Source organism: Oncorhynchus kisutch, linkage group LG1 (assembly GCF_002021735.2).
Source record: "Oncorhynchus kisutch isolate 150728-3 linkage group LG1, Okis_V2, whole genome shotgun sequence".
Taxonomy (NCBI): domain Eukaryota; kingdom Metazoa; phylum Chordata; class Actinopteri; order Salmoniformes; family Salmonidae; genus Oncorhynchus; species Oncorhynchus kisutch.
In genome coordinates, this window is record NC_034174.2 from 43,239,278 (window position 1) to 43,266,703 (window position 27,426).

At 43.2% G+C, this 27,426-nt stretch overlaps 1 protein-coding gene across 1 annotated transcript in view; it reads left to right on the top strand.

The window, feature by feature from the left end:
• LOC109893320 (receptor-type tyrosine-protein phosphatase gamma-like) overlaps positions 1-27,426 on the top strand; it is a 270,796-nt gene that overhangs the window by 190,226 nt on the left and 53,144 nt on the right. Inside the window, exons 5-7 of the mRNA XM_031835459.1 lie at positions 17,426-17,521; positions 20,019-20,085; positions 26,669-26,826. Coding sequence (XP_031691319.1) covers positions 17,426-17,521; positions 20,019-20,085; positions 26,669-26,826 — 321 coding nt within the window. The remainder of the gene's footprint in view (positions 1-17,425; positions 17,522-20,018; positions 20,086-26,668; positions 26,827-27,426) is intronic.

Genomic DNA, 27,426 nt, shown 5'->3' on the forward strand with positions numbered 1-27,426 from the left:
TACACGAAATAGACAGACATGCCTATATTTCCCCCATAGGAAACAATGGGAAGAAAGCAGAGTTTCAATATTATTGTTGTTGTGTAAGAGGGACAAGGTAGGGAACCTGTTTGTCTGCCATATTTTAAAGATACAAATTGTCTGAAAATAATTGTCATTAAAGTAAAAATATACCAGTTTCATTTGAGGACAAACATGTTGACAGCTGCGCCATAAAGGTTGCAAAATAAATGGGAAGAGATTTTCGATATACTGATTCCATGGCACATGGTTTATGAACTGATACAAAAAACAACACTTGATTCAACACTTCGAGTTTTCCAATTAAAATTATTATACAAAATTCTTGCCACCTACAGAATGGTGTGTATATATGGGGCAAACAACAATCTCAGCTGTGTAGATTTTGCTGCGAAGAGACAGAATCACTAGATAATTTATTCTGGTATTACCTCTATGTAACTGGTTTCTGGTCACAGGTTCAGGAATGGTTTAAAAAAGTCACAACATTCACTTAAAATTAACCTTACAAATAGCAGTGTTGGGCGATTTTGGAAAGCCATAGTCAGTCAATAAATAATATAATACTTGTAGGAAAGGTTTTCATCTTTCGCTCACAATCTGTGGATACTATACAATCAGAAAGGTTCAAAATGTATGTAAAACATCACAGTGCAATTGAAAAATATATGGCACATGGAAACCAAACGAGGGTGATAGGTGGGATGGGCTGAGAGTGGCTGAGGGGTGGTATTGAACAGTATGTATTATTGTTATGTGATTGCTGTATATAAAGGTACCATATATGCAAAATGTGTATTTAAAATGTATATGTAGCAGAAAAGCTATTAATTTTTTTTTTTTAAATATTTAAAGAAAGATCTGTCCTAAGAAGTGGTGGATGGGTTAATAATTAATAATAAAAAAATTTAAAAAATTGTTGATTGAGAGCCTCCCTGTTGGTTGTTTGATCAATTAGGACTGTTAAGTTCCCAAATGTAAGATGATTCCTGTGGTATTTACATGTTTGCAGAAAACTATTCAGATGTAACGTTATTTTATGGCTTTTGCGACTGCTTCGATAATAATCTATATTTGTTGCTGTTGCCTGTAAACACACAGTTCAGTTCAAAGTGAATGGCACAGGCCCATATGTGGTAATGGCCTATTTTCATATAGGCCTACTGAAGCTCTGATTGGTTATGGTGCACCGGTCTGTGTAGAGTCCGGGCCTGGACAAGACTGAAACATTTTGATTTGTTTTGATTTACTGCAGTGTCTATTAATTGCCCAAAAGCATGGTCTCTTTTCCACTCTGCTATTGAATTTTCACAAATATCAGACTATACGTCATTCCCAAATATTGTGAAAAATGTGAGACGTGACCATATCTGAGCTCTCTTGTTAGATAATTGAACAAATAAATGTAATATTCTTGTATATAATCAGATTTTAACTATATTTAATGGTGTTAAAACACTCAGTTCCTCTTTAAGTCTAAATTGGTCTTATTCACTTTCAGTGCTCAGCTACATCTAATCTTCTAATTACAGACACCCTTTTCTGAAGAGCCTATGCTTGCTTTGAAATGTGAACAACAAGGTCTCATTAACATTGCATGTATTTCTTTCAAATGAGGTAGCACTAATGACTGCTTGGGCATTTCCTGTTAAATGATAGAAACATGATGTTGTTTTATGGCTGTTGGGTTCCTCCCATTGGCCCCACAGACAGTAATAATACATGGACAACATGGGAACACAACATGGTATGTGACCAATGACTATCTGATGGGTCATAGTCACACCGGCCATATAAGGTGAATCCACACCAGTCGGTTTACGTTTCACTTACACAATGACCCTTGTCTTGACTTTTAGCTGTAGCATTGTAGCGCCGCTTACACTTGACGTTATCCCACCACTAACTTCACCAGACTTCTACTTGGGCCTATTTCAATGTTATGCCCTTCATTGCAATGTTTTTTGTATGTTAAAGGTGCCATGACAAGTCACCCAATGGCTTGACTTAAAGCTAGCTGTAACATTAAGCTACTTAGCCTATGTCATGACTTCAACTTAACCTGAATCAATGTGACTTGTATGTGCTCTGTCCATTATAGTAACATTTGTTGTAGTAGTTGCCCCTTTTTATCACTATGAACTTATGACTTGACATGAAACTGTAACATCGGCACTCTTACATCACTGACTGGAACGAACTGATTCAGTAGGACTTTTATGTTCCCTATGTTCCTTTCTATTGTCACATGCACAAGTACAGTGAATTGCCTTTCATGATGCAGTAATCAATTTATTTTATTTATTTATTTTACCTTTATTTAACCAGGTAGGCAAGTTGAGAACAAGTTCTCATTTACAATTGCGACCTGGCCAAGATAAAGCAAAGCAGTTCGACAGATAAAACGACACAGAGTTACACATGGAGTAAAAACAAACATACAGTCAATAATGCAGTATAAACAAGTCTATATACAATGTGAGCAAATGAGGTGAGAAGGGAGGTAAAGGCAAAAAAGGCCATGATGGCAAAGTAAATACAATATAGCAAGTAAAATACTGGAATGGTAGTTTTGCAATGGAAGAATGTGCAAAGTAGAAATAAAAAATTATGTAATAACAATAACAATGTAATGCTAAAAATAACAAGATATAACAAAAGCACACATGATATATATATATAAATAAGGTTGGCAAGCATACTATATACAAGGTCAGTTACAGTACCATATTTAACATGTGCAGGGATACTGGAATGATAGATTTGAGGGCCCGTGCCAAACCTTTTCAACAGAGGAACTTGAAGCCCTCGATCCACTGCAGCCCTGTCGATGTGGATGGGGTGTGCTTGATGATGGTGTTAGGTTTGTGCATAGCCACGCAGTTGTGGCTGAACAAGGAGTACAGGAGGGGACTAAGCACACACCACTGTGGGGCCCCGTGTTGAGGGTCAGCGTGGTGGAGGGAATGTTGCCTACCCTCACCACTTGGGGTCAACCTGTCAGGAAGTCAAAGATCCAGTTGCAGAGTGCAGTGTTCCATCCCAGTGCCCTAAGCTTGGGGACGAGCTTGGAGGGGACAATGGTGTTGAACACTGAGCTGTAGTCAATGAACAGCATTCTCACATAGGTATTCTTCTTATCTAGATGGGTGAGGGCAGTGTGGAGTGCAATTGAGATTGTGTCTTCTGTGGATCTGTTCGGGTGGTATGTAAATTAGAGTGGGTCTAGGGTGTCTGGGATGGTGGAGTTGATGTGGGCCATAACCAGCCTTTCTCAAGGCTGTAGTCATTGTGGCATGAAGCCTTAGAGTTTTTGGGAACAGGACTGATGGTGGTCATCTTAAAACATGTGGTGATTACAGACTGGGACAAGGAGAGCTTGAACATTACCATTAATATACTTGCCAGTTGTTCTGCGCCTGCTCTGAGAACACGCCTTGGAATACCATCGGGCCTTGCGGCTATTGACCTAAATAGTCTTTACCCACGTCGACCTCGGCGAGCGAGATCACCCAATATTCTGGGGGCGGTGGTGGCCCTCTCCTGGTTTAGGACTTTATTGCCCCTAGTGGTGAGGGAGAAGTGTTGACGGATGTTGTGCATCGCATGTCGTAATGACGTGGAATTAAAACCGCCAGCAACCAGAAAAGCTGCCTCTGGATATATTGTACGTTTTCCTGCTTGGTTATACTCTCGTACAGTTTGTTAAGTGCCAGCTTGTTTTTTTTTCTTGTCCTGAGGTGGAATGTATCCAACCATCACAACAACAGCTGAAAAATCCCGTGGGAGGTGAAAGGGTGAGCATTTGACCATCAGGTATTCCAAGACGGGTGAACAATGGGTCAACACTTCCACCACGCTCGAGTAAACACACCAGTTGTTGATGAAGAGGCAAACCCCTCCCCCCCTCGACTTCCCCTACTCCACTCTCCTGTTCGGCACAGTGAATGGAGAATCCATTGAGTTGGATAGTCATGGTGGGGTATCTTGCCCAAGAGCCATGTTTCAGAAGAGCAGAGAATATAGCATTTTCAACAGTGCCATTGGTAGCAAATACACGATTGGAGGTCATCCATCTTATTATCACGTGAATGAACATAGGCCAATAGAAAGAAGGGAAGAGATGGCCGGTTCTCCTTTTGCCGTTAACTTCTTTGGGATAGGGAGCGGTATTTTGACGTCCGGATGAAAAGCCCAAAGTAAACTGCCTGCTACTCAGGCCCAGAAGTGAGGATATGCATATAATTGGGAGATTTGTTAAAATTATGTCTGTGGGTATAACAGAACTGGAATGGCAGGCGAAACCGAGGACGAACCATCCACCCCCAAAACAATTCATCCTACCACTGATTTCAATGGCTGGCACTTTTATAATAGGGTGAAATCATTCCCCATTGCAGTTCCTAGGGCTTCCACTAGATTATAAAGAGTTTCAGGCTGGTTTTTGGAAAAATGAGCCAGAAATTTTTGTTTTTCCAGGTGGCTCCCATTTTGGCTGTAGTGCTTCCAAGTGCGTAAATGAGAGTGCGTTCTTTGGTATTTTTCTCCGGTAAACAATTCTCTGTCTTAAATTCTATTGTTTATTTGCGTATTAAGGTACCTAAGGTTTGATTATAAACGTTGATTGACTTGTTTGTATAAGTTTATTGGTAAGGTTTGGGATTCATTTTGAAGGAGGGAACCGAGTGGATTATTGACTGAAGCGCACCAGCTAAACTGAGTTTTTATGGATATAAAGAAGGAGTTTATCGAAAAAAAGGACCATTTGTAATGTAACTGGGACCTTTTGGAGTGCCAACAGAAGAAGATCTTCAAAGGTAAGGCATATATTAGATCGCTAATTCTGACTCCCTGTTTGAAAATGGTTTGTTATGCATTTGTGTGCTGGGCGCTGTCCTCAGATAATCGCATGGTTTGCTTTCGCCGCAAAGCCTTTTTGAAATCTGAGAATGGCGGCTGGATTAACAACAAGTTAAGCTTTATTTTAATGTATTGCACTTGTGATTTCATGGACGTTTCATATTTATAGTAATTTAATTTGAATTTGGCCGGAAGTTGTCGAAATGGTTAGCAGGGTAGCCTGAAAATTGGGTCGGAATTATAGTAAGAGCCCAGGGCAAAGTTGACGCCCGAATTGAGGTAAGTAACTTCCCGAACTGATGTTCAAAACTGATGTCGGTTGTAAGAAATGTAAGAAATGATAGTTGATACATTGAGAAAGAAAATAAAATAGCAAAACTGGGTCAGAGCTCATAAAACGGCGTCCATTCTGGAGGGCGCCATTTTATATAGCTACATCTGTTAAGATTGGTGCCATTTTTATCGCTATGAAAGTATTTGATAATTGAGCATCAGGTTTGCTCTAAGTGCACCCTTGACAGGAGTGGGGTGTGTGTGTGTGTGTGTGTGTGTGTGTGTGTGTAGGAATGAAGCCTGGGGGGCTAAAGCAACTCAGCTAATTGGCTAATGTAGCTAATAACATTTGAATGCTGATGGATGGCCATTGCTTTGTGTGTGTTTGTGTGTCCGCCCGCGTGTGTCTGCACGGTGTGTCTGTGTATGTGTATAACATTAGTGTGTGATAGATAGCCATTGCCCTGCTAGCTTTTCAGACAGACAACAAATTGGCGCCATTAAGGACTGCAGTTAAAGGAACTCTTGAGGACAGGGATTACATTTAATTAGCTGGGTTGGACCACTTGCCTTAGTACCCGTTATATGTATTAAAGGATGTACTGTTTTTTATTTTCTGCGCAATGCAATCTGTCGTCAACAGCAACCTTGGTTGTCTAGGGAATTGTTTGAGTGTCCTGTTGCATGTTTTCTGGCAGGTGCTTCACTAGGATATTGATGGTTGAGCTTAGCTTGTATTGAGTTGTTAAGCTAGGTATAGTGTGAAGACAAGCAGAGGACAATATAATGTAATATCTATAATATACAGTGGCAAGAAAAAGTATGTGGACCCTTTGGAAATATCTGGATTTCTGAATAAATGTGTCATAAAATGTCATCTGATCGTCATCTAAGTCACAACAATAGATAAGCACAGTCTGCTTACACTAATAACACACAAACAATTATAAGCTTTCATGTCTTTATTGAACACACGGTGTAAACATTCACAGTGCAGGGTGGGAAAAGTTTGTGAAATCTTTGATTTAATGATTGGTTGACCCTCCTCTTTGCATCAATAACCTCAACCAAACGTTTTCTGTAGCTGCTGATCAGACCTGTACAATGCGGAAGAGGAATCAGGAGGAATTTTGGACCATTCCTCTTTACAAAACTGTTTCAGTTCAGCAATATTATTAGGATGTCTGGTGTGAACCGCTCTCTTGAGGTCATGCCACAGCATCTCAATCAGGTTGAGGTCAGGACTGGTCTATTCCAGAATTTGTATTTTCTTCTGTAGAAGCCATTCTGTTGTTGATTTACTTCGGTGTTTTGGATCGGTGTCCTGTTACATCACCCAACTTCTGTTAAGCTTTGATTGGCGGACGGATAGCCTTATTCTCCTGCAAAATGTCTTGATAAACTTGGGAATTCATTTTTCCTTCGATGATAGCAAGCTGTCCAGGCCCCGAGGCAGCAAAGCAGTCCCAAACCATGAAGCTCCCTCCACCATACTTTACAGTGAGGATGAGGTTTTGCCGTTGGTGTGCTGTTCCATTTTTTCTCCACACATAGTGTTGTGTGTTCCTTTCAAACCACACAACTTTAGTTTAATCTGTCCACAAATTATTTTGCCAGTAGCGCTGTGGAAAATCCAGGTGCTCTTTTGCGTGCAGCAAAGTTATTTTTGGACAGTGGTGTCCTCCCATGAACACCTTTCTTGTTTAGTGTTTTACGAATCGTAGACTCGTCAACAGAGATGTTAGAATGTTCCAGAGATTTCTGTAAGTCTTTAGCTGACACTTCTTACCCTCATTGAGCATTCTGCGCTGTGCTCTTGCAGTCATCTTTGCAGGATGGCCACTCCTAGGGAGAGTAGCAACAGTGCTGAACTTTCTCCATTTGTAGACAATTTGTCTTAACGTGGACTGATGAACATCATGGCTTTTAGAGATACTTTTGTAACCCTTTCCAGCTTTATGCAAGTCAACAATTCTTAATATTAGTTCTTCTGAGATCTCTTTTGTTCAAGGCATGGTTCACATCAGGCAATGCTTCTTGTGAATAGCAAACTCACATTTTGTGAGTTTTTCTTATAGGGCAGGCCAGCTCTAACCAACATCTCTAATTTCGTCTCATTGATTGGACTCGGGGGTAGATGACTCCTGACTCCAATCAGCTTTAGGAGAAGTCATTAGCCTAGTGGTTCACATACTTTTTCCAACCTACACTGTGAAAGTTTAAATTATATTTTCAATTATAGAAAAAGAAAAGAAAAATACAATAATTTGTGTGTTATTAGTTTAAGCACACTGTGTTTGTCTATTGTTGTGACTTAAACAAAGATCAGATAAAATGTTACAACCAATTTATGCAGAAATCCAGGTAATTCCAAAGGGTTCACATACTTTTTTCTTGCCACTGTCGGTTTGATCCGCAGTGGACACGGTGAGGTGTAAACCAGGTTCAACCTCATTGGAGGAAGCCCTATATGTAGTCTCACGTGACTGACGAGTGTAGCTGTTCTTCTTGCAAAGGAAGTCTTGCCTCAACCAGATCCTATAAACTTGATCCAAACCATGAGGACACATTTGTTTGCGTCTGTGGCAACCAAACATATTTTAATCATGTGCAATAGCTTATGTATAATTCACAAAGCCTTGTGTGTGTATTAATGCTCCAGACAGAGGACCATTCCTGAGCATTATCTACTGTCCCAGTAGATAATGTTCATGGCTGTCTGATGGCTGATTCATCCAATTATTCCTGGAAGAGAGGAGCAACAAACAGGTTTCAAGACTGCAACCAAAACACTCGCTTTTGCAACCCTTTGACTTGACAGTGCGACACCAAATTTGAATTGGTCGCAGGGTGCCAGTGAAAAAAATACATTGATATATTCCCATAATGTTTTGCATGTCAGCAATCAAGTTTTCCAGATATATAACTTCAAAAATACCGAAATACAGCTGGTATGATAGATTTAGCATTATATGATGCAAAACATAGCATCATATGATGCAAAATGCATCATACTACTGTATTCCCATATTTTGAATGTTATATTCTCAAAATCTTGATTGCTCACATGCAAAACATTTGGGACTATATCAACAATGGACTAATGAAACAAATACCAAGATATAGTTTTTGGATGGATTTTTCCTTTAAGTGTTGAATGGATAGACATGGCGGCGACAGATATGGTCGCCTCGCTTCAGGTCCTTACGAAGCTATGCAGTAATTCGTTTTTTAATGTATTATTTCTTACATTGTTAGCCCAGAAAATCTCATGTGTTATTACATACAGCCGGGAAGAACTATTGGATATAAAAGCGACGTCAACTTACCAACATTACGACAAGGAATACGACTTTCCCGAAGAGGATCCTTTGTTCGGACCTCCACCCTGGACATGGGATCTTATCCCAGAGGCTGACCCAAAACAACGGGGTTACCACAGGAGAGGCAGACGGAGCAGCCTACTGGTCAGGCTTAGAAGGCGAGCACATCATCCACCGGTTCCCGAGCATATTACTCGCCAATGTCCAATCTCTAGACCACAAGGTGGACGAAATTAGGGCACCGAGTTGCCTTCCAGAGAGACATCAGTGATTGGAACATTCTCTGTTTCACGGAAACGAGGCTCACACCGGATATGTTGTCAGAGTCGGTACAGTCACCTGGTATCTTCACGCGTCACGCCGACAGAAACAAACATCTCTCTTGTAAGAAGAAGGGCGGGGGTGTATGCCTTATGATTAACGACTCATGGTGTAATCATAACAACATACAGAAACTCAAGTCCTTTTGTTCACCTGACCTAGAATTCCTTACAATCAAATGCTGACCGCATGATCTGCCAAGAGTATTGTTTTCGATTATAGTCACAGCCGTGTATATCCCCCCCCAGGCAGACACCTCGACGTCCCTGAAAGAACTTCATTGGACTCTATGTAAACTGGAAACCACATATCCTGAGGCTGCATTTATTGTAGCTTGGGATTTTAACAAGGCTAATCTGAAAACAAGGAAACTAAATTCTATCAGCATATTGAATGCACAACACGAGCTGGTAGCATTCTGGATCATTGCTGCTTGAACTTCCGCGATGCAAACAAAGCCCTCCCCTGCCCTCCCTTTGGCAACTCTGACCATGACTCCATTTTGTTGCTCCCAGCCTACAGACAGAAACTGAAACAGGAAATGCCCGTGCTCAGGTCTATCCAATGCTGGTCTGACCAATCGGATTCCACGCTTCAAGATTACTTCGATGACATGGACTGGGATATGTTCCGGATAGCCTCAGACAATAACATTAATGTATACGCTGACTCGGTGAGCGAGTATTATTAGCAAGTGCATCGGTGTTGTACCCACTGTGACTATTAAAACCTTCCCTAACCAGAAACCGTGGAATGATGGCAGCATTCGTGCTAACTGAAAGCGCGAACCACCACTTTCCATCTGCTTTCCAACATGGCAAGGCGACTGGAAATATGACCGAATACAAACAGTGTAGCTATTCCCTCCGCAAGGCAATCAAACAAGGAAAGCGTCAGTATAGAGACAAAGTAGAGTCACAATTCAACGGCTCAAACAGGAGATGTATGTGGCAGGGTCTACTGTCAATCACTGATTAAAAAAGAAAACCAGCCCCGTCACAGACATCGACGTCTTGCTCCCAGACATATTAAACAACTTAAACGACCTGCTACCAAAGCCTCTGGGCTCTCCTTCACCGTGGCCATTGTGAGTAAAACATTTAAACGTGTTGACCCTCGCAAGGCTGCCAGCCCAGATGGCATCCCTAGCCGGGTCCTCAGAACAAGCGCAGACCAGCTGGTTGGTGTGTTTACGGATATTCAATCAATCGCTATCCCAGTCTGCTGTGTCTACATGCTTCAAGATGGCCACCATTCCTGTTCCCAAGAAAACTAAGGTAACTGAACTAAATGACTATCGCCCCGCAGTACTCACTTCTGTCATCATGAAGTGCTTTGACAGACTAGTCAAGGATTATATCACTTCCACCCTACCTGAGACCTTAGACCCTCTTCAATTTGCTTACTGCCCGAATAGGTCCACAGACGATGCAATCGCCATCACACTGCACATTGCCCTATCCCATCTGGACAAGAGGAATACCTATGTAAGAATGCTGTTCAAACCATAGTACCCTCCAAACTCATCATTAACTTCAAGACCCTGGGTCTTAACCTCGTCCTGTGCAACTGGGTCCTGGACTTTCTGACGGGCCGCCCCCAGGTGGTGAGGGTAGGAAACAACATCTCCACCCTGCTGATCCTCAACACTAGGGCCCCACAAGGGTGCATTCTCAGCCCTCTCCTGTACTCCTTGTTCACCCATGACTGCGTGGCCATGCACGCCTCCAACTCAATCATCAAGTTTGCAGATGACACTACAGTGGTAGGCTTGATTACCAACAACGATGAGACGGCCTACAGGGAGGAGGTGAGGGCCATCGGAGTGAGGTGTCAGGAAATTAACCTTTCACTCAACATCAACATAACAAAGGAGATGATTGTGGACTTCAGGAAACAGCAGAGGGAGCAACCACCCATCCACATTGATAGGACAGTAGTGGAGAAGGTGGGAAGTTTTAAGTTCCTAGGCGTACACATCACAGACAAACTGAAATTGTCCATTCATACAGACAGTGTGGTGAAGAAGGCGCAACTGCGCCTCTTAAACCTCAGGAGGCTGAAGAAATTTGGCATGTCACCTAAAACACACAAACTTTTACAGATGCACAATCAAGAGCATCCTGTCGGGCTGTATCACCGCCTGATACGTCAACTGCTTCGCCCACAACAGCAAGGCTCTCCAGAGGGTTGTGCGGTCTGCACAACGCGTCACCGGGGGCAAACTACCTGCCCTCCAGGACACCTACAGCATCCGATGTCACAGAAAGACCATAAAGATCATCAAGGAAAACAACCACCCGAGCCACTGCATGTTCACCCTGCTATCATCCAGAAGGTCCAGAGGTCAGTACAAGTGCATCAAAGCTGGGAAAGAGAGACTGAAAAACATCTTCTATCTCAAGGCCATCAGACTGATAAACAGCCATCACTAACATAGAGTGGCTGCTGCCAACATACAGCCTCAAGTCTCTGGCCACTTTAATACATTTAAAGGTATCACTAGTCACTTTAATTAATGCCATATACATAATATACATATACAGTTGAAGTCAGAAGTTTACATACACCTTAGCCAAAAACATTTAAACTCAGTTTTTCACAATTGCTGACACTTAATCCTAGTAAAAATTCCCTGTCTTGGGTCCGTTAGGATCACCACTTTATTTTAAGAATGTGAAATGTCAGAATAATAGTAGATAGAATGATTTATTTTAGCTTTTATTTCTGGGTCAGAAGTTTACATACACTCAATTAGTATTTGGTAGCATTGCCTTTAAATTGTTTAACTTGGGTCAATCGTTTCGGGTAGCCTTCCACTAGCTTCCCACAATAAGTTGGGTGAATTTTGTTCTATTCCCCCTGACAGAGCTGGTGTAACTGAGTCAGGTTTGTAGGCATCCTTGCTCGCACATGCTTTTTCAGTTCTGCCCACATATTTTCTATAGGATTTAGGTCAGGGCTTTGTGAAGGCCACTTCAATACCTTGACTTTGTTGTCCTTAAGCCATTTTGCCACAACTTTGGAAGTATGCTTGGGGTCATTTTCCATTTGGAAGACCCTTTTTTTACCAACTTTAACTTCCTGACTGCTATCTTGAGATTTTTCTTCAATATATCTACATAATTTTCCTGCCTCATGATGCCATCTATTTTGTGTTGTGCAACAGTCCCTACTGCATCAAAGCCCCCCCACAACATGATGCTGCGACCCCCGTGGGATGGTGTTCTTTGGCTTGCAAGCCTCCCTCTTTTTCCTCCAAACATAACGATGGTCAGTATGGCCAAACAGTTCTATTTTTGTTTCATCAGACCAGAGGACATTTCTCCAAAAAGTACGATCTTTGTCCCCATGTGCAGTTGCAAACCGTAGTCTGGGTTTTTTAATGGCCGTTTTGGAGTAGTGGCTTCTTCCTTGCTGAGCAAGGAATATGTCTATATTCGACTTGTTTTACTTTGGTTATAGATACTTTTGTACCTGTTTCCTCCAGTATCTTCACAAGGTCCTTTGCTGTTGTTCTGGGATTGATTTGCACCAAAGTACGTTCATCTCTAGGAGACAGAACACGTCTCAGTCCGGAGTGGTATGACGGCTGTGTTGTCCCATAGTGTTTATACTTGCCTACTATTGTTTGTACAGATGAACGTGGTACCTTCAGGTGTTTGGAAATTACTCCCAAGGATGAACCAGGATGGACTTGTGGAGGTCTACATTTTTTTTTGTCTGAGGGCTTGGCTGATTTCTTTTGATTTTCCCATGATGTGAAGCAAATAAGCACTGAGTTTGAAGGTAGGCCTTGAAATACACCCACAGGTACACCTGCAATTGACTCAAATGATGTCAATTAGCCTATCAGAAGCTTCTAAAGCCATGACATAATTTTCTGGAATTTTCCAAGCTGTTTAAAGGCATAGTCAACTTAGTGTATGTAATCTTCTGACCCACTGGAATTGTGATACAGTGAATTATAAGTGAAATCATCTGTCTGTAAACAATTGTTGGAAAAATGTATTGTGTCATGCACAAGGTAAACCGACTTGTCAAAACTATAGTTTGTTAACAAGAAATTTGTGGAGTGGTTGAAAGTTGAATGACTCCAACCTAAATGTATGTAAACCTCCGACCTCAACTGTATACTGTATACTGTATTCTACCATCTACTGCATCTTGCCTATGCCGCACGGCCATTGCTCATCCATATATTTATATGTACATGCTCTTATTCATCCCTTTGCATTTGTGTGTATAAAGTAGTCGTTGTGAATTTGTTAGATTACTTGTTAGATATTACGACGCTGTTGGAACGAGAAGCACAAGTCTTTTCGCTACACTCGCACGAACGTCTTCTAACCATGTGTATGTGACCAATACAATTTGATTTGATTTGACTTTGGTATACCGAAACCTTGTTCCTTTTTCGATACTAGACCATGAAAAAATGTGTCTCAAGTCATCTACTGATTGAGAGAGGATCAAGTCTGTCTATCAGCGCAGCCGATGTCCCTGTATAGCGCGACCGCCTGCTCCTTGCCTGCGCCACTGACTCATTGCCGAATTTAGCCTGTCCTGAGGAACCACTGCCTATCATTGGAAGTGTGGGCTGCATCATGTTAGCACCCCACTCATGCTGCACAGAAGTTCATGCACTTTAATAATGCAACAAGGCATGTAGAAATGTTGCATCTTAATGACTGTTCATAAAACAATGTCCATTACAGGCTAGAACAATTTACAACTAAAGAAGATACCGGTAGCTTCCAGCTTTGTATGCTAACTTTCCTTGCTTACAGCTGAAGCTAACATCAATTCACTACCCTAGTATTTTGTTTGTGCAAACCACAAGGCTAAATACCGTATGCTGATTTCAAAGATGATTGTCACCAAAAACCATGGTGATTGCCCAAAACGTTATTCATTCTCTTCTGTCTCCTTCACTGTGTGTCTGTGAATGACGTCATCACAGAGACAGAGCACACTTTTATAAAAGAAGAGATTGCTCCTCCTATGCAAATGTTATGGATCAGTACAATAAAATAAGTCCCAGATCGAAGGGAAACAGATTGTTTTTCATCTGTAGCCCCATGAAATCAGCCACAACTCAAAGCATGCACACACTCCTATTGCATATATATTCACCTGTATTGTGAATAGGCATAGGCTACATCTTGATTTACCCAGTTTATCAATAGAGATTTACGATTCAAATAAATGATTACCGCTATGTAGGTCGATTGGTTATGTCATTATAGGTGCGCACTGGCAGCAAAAAATTGGTGCAACCAAATCATGTGCTGGTAACATCAACTGAAAAAGTTGGGCGCACCAGTGCCACAAGTTCATCTAGAACCCTGGACATTGCTCAGTGCCTACTCATATGATTAAAGACTCTAGAGAGCCTAGGGAGGGAGGGAGCAACAGACGAGTTGGGAGTCATGGTACAAACAAACAGGGGAGGGTGAGATCAGGACATGGCGGCCACAGCCGTTTGATGAGAGGGTATCTTTTATATTCAGTTTGAGTGAGGAGTTTGTTTGTTTTCAAAACTTTGGTTGAGTTTTGATTATATCTTGCCTAGAACTTTTTTAATGGTGCTGTTCTCTCCCAGCGTTGTGGTACATACACCACGCATAGGCCTACATGTTTTTGCCTCAGAGTAGACACATATGGGAGCTGTGATTAAAAGCATTAGAGCATGACCCACGGTTAGATCTTAGTGCATGAGAAGAGTATAATCCCACTGTGGATCCCTGCTCACCATGTTACTGTAAGAACGGTAGGATACAGCACTGGAATGGGAGATTATGTTACTGTAAGAACAGTAGGATACAGCACTGGGATGGGAGATTATGTTACTGTAAGAACAGTAGGATACAGCACTGGGATGGGAGATTGTTACTGTAAGAACAGTAGGATACAGCACTGGGATGGGAGATTGTTACTGTAAGAACAGTAGGATACAGCACTGCGATGGGAGATTATGTTACTGTAAGGACAGTAGGATACAGCACTGGGATGGGAGATTATGTTACTGTAAGAACGGTAGGAAACAGCACTGGGATGGGAGATTATGTTACTGTAAGAACAGTAGGATACAGCACTGCGATGGGAGATTATGTTACTGTAAGAACAGTAGGATACAGCACTGGGATGGGAGATTATGTTACTGTAAGGACAGTAGGATACAGCACTGGGATGGGAGATTATGTTACTGTAAGAACAGTAGGATACAGCACTGGGATGGGAGATTGTTACTGTAAGAACAGTAGGATACAGCACTGGGATGGGAGATTGTTACTGTAAGAACAGTACGATACAGCACTGGGATGGGAGATTGTTACTGTAAGAACAGTACGATACAGCACTGGGATGGGAGATTGTTACTGTAAGAACAGTAGGATACAGCACTGGGATGGGAGATTATGTTACTGTAAGAACAGTAGGATACAGCACTGGGATGGGAGATTATGTTACTGTAAGAACAGTAGGATACAGCACTGGGATGGGAGATTGTTACTGTAAGAACAATAGGAAACAGCACTGGGATGGGAGATTATGTTACTGTAAGAACGGTAGGAAACAGCACTGGGATGGGAGATTGTTACTGTAAGAACGGTAGGAAACAGCACTGGGATGGGAGATTGTTACTGTAAGAACAGTAGGATACAGCACTGGGATGGGAGATTGTTACTGTAAGAACAGTACGATACAGCACTGCGATGGGAGATTATGTTACTGTAAGGACAGTAGGATACAGCACTGGGATGGGAGATTATGTTACTGTAAGAACGGTAGGAAACAGCACTGGGATGGGAGATTATGTTACTGTAAGAACAGTAGGATACAGCACTGCGATGGGAGATTATGTTACTGTAAGAACAGTAGGATACAGCACTGGGATGGGAGATTGTTACTGTAAGGACAGTAGGATACAGCACTGGGATGGGCGATTATGTTACTGTAAGAACAGTAGGATACAGCACTGGGATGGGAGATTGTTACTGTAAGAACAGTAGGATACAGCACTGGGATGGGAGATTGTTACTGTAAGAACAGTACGATACAGCACTGGGATGGGAGATTGTTACTGTAAGAACAGTACGATACAGCACTGGGATGGGAGATTGTTACTGTAAGAACAGTACGATACAGCACTGGGATGGGAGATTGTTACTGTAAGAACAGTAGGATACAGCACTGGGATGGGAGATTATGTTACTGTAAGAACAGTAGGATACAGCACTGGGATGGGAGATTATGTTACTGTAAGAACAGTAGGATACAGCACTGGGATGGGAGATTGTTACTGTAAGAACAATAGGAAACAGCACTGGGATGGGAGATTATGTTACTGTAAGAACGGTAGGAAACAGCACTGGGATGGGAGATTGTTACTGTAAGAACGGTAGGAAACAGCACTGGGATGGGAGATTATGTTACTGTAAGGACAGTAGGATACAGCACTGGGATGGGAGATTATGTTACTGTAAGAACAGTAGGATACAGCACTGGGATGGGAGATTGTTACTGTAAGAACAGTAGGATACAGCACTGGGATGGGAGATTGTTACTGTAAGAACAGTAGGATACAGCACTGGGATGGGAGATTGTTACTGTAAGAACAGTACGATACAGCACTGCGATGGGAGATTATGTTACTGTAAGGACAGTAGGATACAGCACTGGGATGGGAGATTATGTTACTGTAAGAACGGTAGGAAACAGCACTGGGATGGGAGATTATGTTACTGTAAGAACAGTAGGATACAGCACTGCGATGGGAGATTATGTTACTGTAAGAACAGTAGGATACAGCTCTGGGATGGGAGATTATGTTACTGTAAGGACAGTAGGATACAGCACTGGGATGGGAGATTATGTTACTGTAAGAACAGTAGGATACAGCACTGGGATGGGAGATTGTTACTGTAAGAACAGTAGGATACAGCACTGGGATGGGAGATTGTTACTGTAAGAACAGTACGATACAGCACTGGGATGGGAGATTGTTACTGTAAGAACAGTACGATACAGCACTGGGATGGGAGATTGTTACTGTAAGAACAGTACGATACAGCACTGGGATGGGAGATTATGTTACTGTAAGAACAGTAGGATACAGCACTGGGATGCGAGATTATGTTACTGTAAGAACAGTAGGATACAGCACCTCGATGGGAGATTGTTACTGTAAGAACAGTAGGATACAGCACTGGGATGCGAGATTATGTTACTGTAAGAACAGTAGGATACAGCACTGGGATGGGAGATTGTTACTGTAAGAACAGTAGGATACAGCACTGGGATGGGAGATTATGTTACTGTAAGGACAGTAGGATACAGCATTACAGTTTAAGGCTGGGATTTACAGTTGGTTTGTGTGAGAGAACGAATGACAGAGAAGAGTAGGGAAATGAGGAGAAAGTCATTTTCAACAAATACTTATATATATAACCATCGAAATCTGTACTCTTTATTTGCAAAACATCCTACTGAGAGGAAATATGCTTTGTGATTTCTTCTGACATGCCAGTCACTCAAGAGACAGTTAAGACTCTGGCTGTGTGTACACCTCTAACGTTCTGTCTGCTCTCTCTCTCTCCCCTCTCTCTCTCCCCCTCCGCTCACAGATGCAGATATACCTGTACAACTCAGATGACTTTGACAGTCTCAGTGCGGCCATCAAGGAGAAGCGCATCATTGCTGCGATGGCTGTGTTTTTTGAGGTACTGTAATACTGGCTTTGGGCTGTGTTGTTGTTTGAAGAGTTCTCTTGGTCTCAGTTGTTCCCAAACACAATGAAACGGGCAGAGGCCTGGAATACAGTGCTTATTAGGAGATATGAACAACAGTACACTGATTTGAAAGCTGCTAGCTCTCGAGGCACATGATATCTTTATTATTTGCCGTCTCTTTCCTTCCAACTTCCCATATCCCTTTTATAGATAACAGTCTCTCTCGGTCTCTCTCTGTTTCTCTGTCTCGCTCTCTGTTTCTTTGTGTCTCTCTCACTCATTCGCACACACACATTGTCCGTCTCCTGAGAGCTGTGACTCTCTGTCAGTGCCACGGACAGGCAGGCAGTCCGACAGACAGACAGATGTCTCCAGGGAGAAATTACGGTGAAAGACAACTACAGACAGAGTCAGAGAGCAAGGGGTTCCTCTTCCGCTATCCCCTTAAGCCACCACTTTGTTCTAACTTACCGTACCGCAGGCTTCCCTAAAGACTAGCACAGCCAGCCTCACACTCCAGGAATATTTCTGAAGGATAGTAAATGGCCTCCAGTTGATTTTCAGTTGTAAACATCAAGGAATATTTCTCGTTCCCTAATGGAAAAGTATCTTAGTACCTGGTTTGTTAAAAAAAAAACTATTGGGCAATTAGTGGTATTCTATACTGAACAAAAATATAAACGCAACATGCAACAATTTCAAAGATTTGACTGAGTTACAGTTCATATAAGGAAATCAGTCAATTGAAATAAATTCATTAGGCCCTAATCTATGGATTTCACATGACTGGGAATACAGATATGCATCTGTTGGCACGACAATGGCCCTCAGGAACTCGTCACGGTATCTGCATTCAAATTGCCATCGACACAATGTAATTGTGTTTGTTGTCCGTAGCTTATGCCTTTCCATACCATAACCCCACCAACACCATTGGGCACTCTGTTCACAACGTCAGCAAACCGCTCGTCCATCCAACGCCATATCAGAATTCATCCGTGAAGAGCACACTTCTCCAGTGTGCCAGTGTCCCTCAAAAAGGTGAGCAATTTGCCCACTGAAGTCGGTTATGACGCCGAACTGGAGTAAGGTCAAGACCCAGTTGAGGACGATGAGCAGACAGATGAGCGTTTCTGACAGTTTGTACAGAAATTCTTCAGTTGTGCAAACCACAGTTTCATCAGCTGTCCGGTGGCTGCTCTCAGATGATCCCGCAGGTGAAGAACCCGGAGGTGGAGGTCCTGGGCTGGCGTGGTTACACATGGTCTGCATGGTTACACATTCTCTAAAATTCTCTAAAATGTTGGAGAGGTGGCTTATGGTAGAGAAATTAACAGTCAATTCTCTGGCAACAGCTCTGGTGGACATTCCTGCACTCAGAATGCCAAAATTGCACACTCCCTCAACTTGAGATATCTGTGGCATTGTGTTGTGACAAGACTGCACATTTTAGAATGGCCTTTTATTGTCCCTTGCACAAGGTGCACCTGTGTAATTATCATGCTGTTAAATCAACTTTTTGATATGCCACACATGTCAGGTAGATGGGTTATCTTGGCAAAGGAGAAATGCTCACTAACAGGGATGAACATTTCTGGGATCTTTTATTTCAGCTCATGAAACATGGGACCAACAACATTTTATTTCTGCAATTAAATGAAACCTCAAATGATGGAGCTTCAACCGAGCACCCTCAAGGAGGAGAGCTCCACTTTCTTTCCCTGTTTGTTTGCACGTGTGCGCTTAACCCAGCACCAACACTCCAGCTCATCACTCTCCAGCTTACACCCACGGTAATCACTGACTAGATCAAGGTTCACTCCGCTCTGTCTATCAGATGTTCTATTTCTAGTTCTACTATGGCGATGCGGTCTATTACTTAGGAAGCACTCTACTGAAGCACTCAGAGCCACACAGAGTGGCTAGGCCAGGGTCGTTTCTCTCTCCGATCAGAGAAGCAGGCAGGTTGGAATGGGGACACAGGTGTTCCTATGTAGGTCTGTGGATAGACAGTGATGGACCTTGTGTGTATGAAGACCTAAATGCTACCACTGTGTTTCTGACAGCCTATCGCTTACAGCAATTAGCATCAGCACGCGCACACATTTATCCTGCTGAATTGCATTTTACAGAGCAGGACACACACACACACACACCAGTTTACCATCTTTAATCGATGAGGAGGAGCTGCTTTTGGTTCCCTAAGGCTGTGTGAAGGGTCGCTAAGGGGGTTCATATTATTTTCCACATTCAATGCTTAGCTACATTTACTCTCATTTACACTCAGATACTTTTACTCTCATTGGACTGATCTGAGTTAGGGAGGAGTCCCAACACCGTTTTACCCCCCCCCCCCCCCATCTAAGCGTAAATAGGACACTGGGAATATTGGTAATAAATTAGGAGCACGCTGAACTGAGTGTGGGTACTGTAACTGCTGTTCTGGGCTGTCTTGTAAAAGAGCCTGTCTCTTGTTCGGTGTCGTCAGGTGGGGCGGCGAGACAATCCAGCCGTAGAGCCCATCATCCAGGGACTAAAACGGGTCGTACACCACGGTGAGTAAACCCCTGGCACTCGCACTACTACTGTCACACTCACACACGCACACACATACACTCAATCTCGCTCTTGCTCTCAGCAGTTTGCTGCGTTCTCACTGTGATGTTGTTCGGCAGCCGTAGTTCTATAGCACTTCTCACTTAGCCTTTAAACTACAGAGCATCAGTAGAGCACCAGGATCTCAGTCTTCACACGGAAACATTGATATACAGACACACTAACGGATTGCTAGAGGACCAAGGCGTCATCCCTTTCACCAAAGAGGGCTTTCAGGCACGTACAAGAGCATCAAATGAATGTCGACAGGAAACATACACAACTAAAAAAAGAGACAGAGAAATGATTTCCCAAGGACATAGTTGTTTGTGAGGTTAATGCGAAGTGATTGCTTCAGACCTCACACGTCTCCCAGACTTAGAGATTCCGTGCCTCTCGTCTGGTCATCCATTGGTTTGTTCAGGCTTTTGAAGATACTTAACCTTGGTGTTCATTTTTATTCTCAAATTAGTATGACCACAAGCTCTGAGCCCGGTCTTGCATCAAGACGTAGGCAGCACAGTGAGCTACCACCGCTCCCTGCTTCTCTGTGCAGAGCCACAAAGAAGAGACGGAACAGTTAATTGCATCTAAGCCTCAATTAGTCAACGCTCCATCGCTTGCTCACATACACACACACACAGACAGAGAGAACTTACACAACGGCAACATCAGATGCACGCTTGCTTGCACCATTAATCTTTAATGCTAGGGGGAGACAGATGTGCCTAGCTGCAGTGCATGTTGTATGAAATCAGAGTTGGTGTGAGCTGCAAGCAGAGTGTGGTTGGAAGCTGGTGTCTCTACAGACATGCGTTATGTCGTGTCTCCACCTGCCCATTTAAATGTGCTTTAGCATGTGTCCATAATACTTTGGTCCATCTGCACACACACACACACACACACACACACACACACACACACACACACACACACACACACACACACACACAGGGCTCTATTGAGCCATGCAGCTGTGTGTGTGCCTGCACGCTTTGTGTGAACCAACACATATGGCTGGTTTAACAATGTGCTACTGACGTGGTTCTCTTTATGTGGGTCAACTCAGAGACGAAGAGAAGACGTGTTAATGGAGGAACGGCATAAACTGTGAGCATATAGCCGTAAAATGCAGACCTCTTTACTCATGCTGATTAATCTCACACAACTCTATCCTTCGTGCTTCTCTGGGTCTCTCTCCCATTCATTACACTGACTCCCTATACTGGATGATTTGCCATGGCTGGAACAGGGCAAAAATGGGGCTAGCATGCAGGTGGTATCGCTTGATGGTCTCCCGAACACAGATCAAGCCTTCTCCTAGGATTTAAAAGCATGCTTAGTAGAGAATCTCCAATTAAAGTGTTTTTAGATCAGGAATAGGGATCCGGTAAACCGCCCTCGGTGTTGAGCATCCAGACTTGTGTTGAATCTAGAGGCCCTCCTTGTTGGAGGAAGGGCTGGGTCCGGTCAGCCTGGGTTGTGGTGTTGTTTTGATGGTCCAAGGGAGGCTCCTGGCCGTCTGGCTGGGTAATTAGGATGCGTCCCAAATGGCACACTATTCACTATGCTGTGCACTACTTTTGAACCCAGCCCTATTGACCATGGCCCATAGGGCTCTGGTCAAAAGTAGTGCAATACATAGGTGATAGGGTGCCATTTGGGATGCACATTTAATGTCTTCTCTTCTAGCGGGGTGGCGGTGGCAGGGTTTCCGCTAGCTTATTAGCCTCAGCCATCCATCCATCAGCAGGTTTGAGGCAGTGCCACGATACAGCTGTGCTGTCTGAGGGCAGGAGGGTAGTAGAGCTCACGATGTCGGGAACGGAAAGGTGCTTCCGTTCAGATAAGTATGTTGTACAGTCACGTCCACTTTCCCGTCCCATGTCCCACCCATGCTCCATAGTCCACAGTGAAGCGCCCTTCTCATCCTTCAATAGAAACCCACATGACAGTTAGAAGGTTCTTCCACGTACCAGATGACATGGTTTATATCTGAACCCCAAGTTTAGTGTCCTGTTGCCACCCCATATTGTCTCCAGCTCCCACTTTACTACCCAAGAATTTCTCAAGCGCCCACTTTACTACCCCAGAATTTCTCAAGCGCCCACTTTACTACCCCACATTGTCTTCAGCCTCCACTTTACTACCCCACATTGTCTTCAGCCTCCACTTTACTAACCTAGATTGTCTTCAGCCTCCACTTTACTAACCTAGATTGTCTTCAGCCTCCACTTTACTACCCCAGATTGTCTTCAGCCTCCACTTTACTACCCCAGATTGTCTCAAGCGCCCACTTTACTACCCCAGATTGTCGTCAGCCCCCACTTTACTAACCTAGATTGTCTTCAGCCTCCACTTTACTAACCTAGATTGTCGTCAGCCTCCAATTTACTAACCTAGATTGTCGTCAGACTCCAATTTACTAACCTAGATTGTCTTCAGCCTCCACTTTACTACCCCAGATTGTCGTCAGCCCCCACTTTACTAACCTAGATTGTCTTCAGCCTCCACTTTACTAACCTAGATTGTCGTCAGCCTCCAATTTACTAACCTAGATTGTCTTCAGCCTCCACTTTACTAACCTAGATTGTCGTCAGACTCCAATTTACTAACCTAGATTGTCTTCAGCCTCCACTTTACTACCCCAGATTGTCTTCAGCCTCCACTTTACTAACCTAGATTGTCTTCAGCCTCCACTTTACTATGCCAGATTGTCTCCAGATCCTAGGTACCTTACTTCCCCTACATCAAATGTGTCAAACAAGCCAATTCAATCTGGCACAAATAGTTTTTCCCCAGAAAACAACCCATCTCAATCGACATTTAAATGTGACCCACCACTTTGATCCGGACTTATGTAGCAACATTTTAAATGTTTTTATTTTTATTTTGACATTGGAAAAAAGTAGGGAAAATTGTATACCATACACTGCAGTTTAGGAATAATGGAAAATAATTCTGCTTTGAACCTCACTTTTGAGAAAATGGCTGTTGAATGTTTTGGTACACTTACTGGAGAGCTCGTCTTTGTCTACACCCATTCAGCATCGTTCACACCCTCTTAAGTTTATCCCCACCCATCTCTAATGATTCACATGTGAGGCCATGTGCTGAACAGAGTGAGCTAAACAATGAACCATAATGCCAACCCACATTACTAGCAATACAAACTGATTGTCATAGCTAGCCACCGTGCATGAATCTGCAGGTAGCTAAAGCTAACCAACTAGGTCCAATGTTAGCTATTTAGCTAACATGAGGCTATAACTATCAATGCAAATAGCTTTCTGAGATACTAATATAATTATTACACAGATCATACACGTAACGTTATTGATCGAGACAGCCAGCTAACGTTTGCTAGCTAGCTAACAGTACGTTTTAACTTGCAATGAAAATTACTTTCTGACAAAATTACAAATGTATAATGTCTGAAAATGTATCTAGACTCTTACCTGTATACACAGATGAACGCTTCTCCTTCTCTGTCATGGATACCATGGTTGCCCTTAGTTTGAAGATGTAATCCGTAGAAATATGTTTTATACAACAGCCTTTTGTGTTCTCTTTTCGACTCCCTCCTCATTTGATATCAAAACTTGGTCAACTTCTCCCGTGAAAACAACACTGTTGATAGTCATTTATTCCCCATAACTGTCATCAGAAGACTCTACATTGTCTGGTTCAATTAAAATGTTTTTACCTAAATGAGGGATTTCTTAATCTTCTGAGTCAGAGAGAGTCAGCATGGCAAGATCGTCCTCCAGAAAGTAGTCCATCACACATTTTTCCCACTGATCTTTGTCGATAGTTGCTGTTAAATTTAGGGCAGAAATGTTGAGAGCTGTATCAACACATTTGCAGTTCAGTTCTCTATGGTATATTTCACAAAAGCCTTGGTAGCAAGAATTATCTACACATACTGAGCAGCTCATGTTATAGACAGAAGCATGCTACATGGCAGATCAATCCGACCTCATCCGTGGCACAACCAACTAGTCTAACAATTGTATTTATATTTACAGATGACATGCACCTTTTTTATTCCAGAAAGCAATAAAAATTCCAGATGGCATACACCTTTTTGTGTTCCAGAAAGCATTTCTGCCAAATAACTCATTTTGATAAAAAAATGTTTACTGTAAGTAGTGATGTGCGACATACACCTAGCTTCTTAAAACGGGTCACAAATGACTATTTCAAATTGAAACTGTGTAGAATTGATAATGGACCGACTACAATTATAGTCTCGTCACTCTACCCAGCTTGCTAACAGTCATTTAAAAAAAACTAGACAGTCAGGGAACCATGAAAATTCCAAATGCGATGGATGGATAACTATTTTTTATAACTATTTTTTTTACACATTTTGACCTCCGGACCTTGGTGAAGACTGAATGTGTTATTTCATAGTTTTGATGTCTTCACTATTATTCTACAATGTAGAAAATAGTAAGAATACAGAAAAACCCTTGAATGAGGAGGTGTGTCCAAACCTTTGACTGGTACTGTATGTCAGTTGTTAATAAACGCAGAACTTTCTACCTCGTTTAAAATGAAATACTAGACATGTGGGGTAAATAAATCCACCATATTGTAAACATGTGGTGGTTGAAAAAGGCGTAAAGATACAATATAATGTATGCATTTTCTATTTAATTATGTGGGAATAATTATGCCTGCACTTTGTTTACATTGTGTTGGTCGCTGAGTGTGTATATGGGCTGTGGGTATGGCTGTGTGGGTCGCTGAGTGTGTATATGGGCTGTGGGTATGGCTGTGTGGGTCGCTGAGTGTGTATATGGGCTGTGGGTATGGCTGTGTGGGTCGCTGAGTGTGTATATGGGCTGTGGGTATGGCTGTGTGGGTCGCTGAGTGTGTATATGGGCTGTGGGTATGGCTGTGTGGGTCGCTGAGTGTGTATATGGGCTGTGGGTATGGCTGTGTGGGTCGCTGAGTGTGTATATGGGCTGTGGGTATGGCTGTGTTGGTCGCTGAGTGTGTATATGGGCTGTGGGTATGGCTGTGTGGGTCGCTGAGTGTGTATATGGGCTGTGGGTATGGCTGTGTGGGTCGCTGAGTGTGTATATGGGCTGTGGGTATGGCTGTGTGGGTCGCTGAGTGTGTATATGGGCTGTGGGTATGGCTGTGTGGGTCGCTGAGTGTGTATATGGGCTGTGGGTATGGCTGTGTGGGTCGCTGAGTGTGTATATGGGCTGTGGGTATGGCTGTGTTGGTCGCTGAGTGTGTATATGGGCTGTGGGTATGGCTGTGTGGGTCGCTGAGTGTGTATATGGGCTGTGGGTATGGCTGTGTGGGTCGCTGAGTGTGTATATGGGCTGTGGGTATGGCTGTGTGGGTCGCTGAGTGTGTACTGTATATGGGCTGTGGGTATGGCTGTGTGGGTCGCTGAGTGTGTATATGGGCTGTGGGTATGGCTGTGTGGGTCGCTGAGTGTGTATATGGGCTGTGGGTATGGCTGTGTGGGTCGCTGAGTGTGTATATGGGCTGTGGGTATGGCTGTGTGGGTCGCTGAGTGTGTATATGGGCTGTGGGTATGGCTGTGTGGGTCGCTGAGTGTGTATATGGGCTGTGGGTATGGCTGTGTGGGTCGCTGAGTGTGTATATGGGCTGTGGGTATGGCTGTGTGGGTCGCTGAGTGTGTACTGTATATGGGCTGTGGGTATGGCTGTGTTTGAATGTGTTTCTCTGTGTTAATATGTGTTTGTGGGTCGCTGAGTGTGTACTGTATATGGGCTGTGGGTATGGCTGTGTTTGAATGTGTTTCTCTGTGTTGATATGTGTTTGTGGGTCGCTGAGTGTGTATATGGGCTGTGGGTATGGCTGTGTGGGTCGCTGAGTGTGTATATGGGCTGTGGGTATGGCTGTGTGGGTCGCTGAGTGTGTATATGGGCTGTGGGTATGGCTGTGTGGGTCGCTGAGTGTGTATATGGGCTGTGGGTATGGCTGTGTGGGTCGCTGAGTGTGTGTATATGGGCTGTGGGTCGCTGAGTGTGTACTGTATATGGGCTGTGGGTATGGCTGTGTGGGTCGCTGAGTGTGTGTATATGGGCTGTGGGTATGGCTGTGTTTGAATGTGTTTCTCTGTGTTAATATGTGTGTGTGGGTCGCTGAGTGTGTACTGTATATGGGCTGTGGGTATGGCTGTGTTTGAATGTGTTTCTCTGTGTTAATATGTGTGTGTGGGTCGCTGAGTGTGTATATGGGCTGTGGGTATGGCTGTGTTTGAATGTGTTTCTCTGTGTTAATATGTGTGTGTGGGTCGCTGAGTGTGTACTGTATATGGGCTGTGGGTATGGCTGTGTTTGAATGTGTTTCTCTGTGTTAATATGTGTTTGTGGGTCGCTGAGTGTGTACTGTATATGGGCTGTGGGTATGGCTGTGTTTGAATGTGTTTCTCTGTGTTGATATGTGTTTGTGGGTCGCTGAGTGTGTACTGTATATGGGCTGTGGGTATGGCTGTGTTTGAATGTGTTTCTCTGTGTTAATATGTGTTTGTGTTCTCTCTCCAACCTCCAGAGAAGGAGACATTCCTGAGTTCCTTCGTCCTGAGGGATCTGCTACCGTCATCGTTGGGGAGTTACTACCGCTACACAGGCTCTCTCACCATCCCGCCCTGCAGCAAGGTGGTCGAGTGGATCGTCTTATCCAGACCCGTTTTCCTCTCCCACTCACAGGTCAGTTACACATGCACAGACACACACACTATCATCCCACTGTTTCTATATACCCACCTACTTCTCCCCTCCTTCTCCCCTTCCTCCTCCTCCTTCTCCCCTTCCTCCTCCTCCTCCTTCTCCCCTTCCTCCTCCTCCTCCCCTTCCTCCTTCTCCCCTTCCTCCTCCTCCTTCTCCCCTTCCTCCTCCTCCTTCTCCCCTTCCTCCTCCTCCTTCTTTTTCTCTGTGTATCAAACATTATAGTCCGGGTAGCAGGTAATGGACTCTAACAGATATTTATGAAACTTTCAAAATTCTTTGTTAGTTTACAATTGGACAATTTATGCTCCCCACAAAACTACTGGAAAGCCCCGAATGCAATATTGTAATTTTTATGACTCACACAGTGGAGGAACATATTGTCTGTAGCCTACTGTACATGGTGGAGGAACATATTGTCTGTAGCCTACTGTACATGGTGGAGGAACATATTGCCTGTAGCCTATTGTATATGGTGGAGGAACATATTGCCTGTAGCCTACTGTACATGGTGGAGGAACATATTGCCTGTAGCCTATTGTATATGGTGGAGGAACATATTGCCTGTAGCATACTGTACAT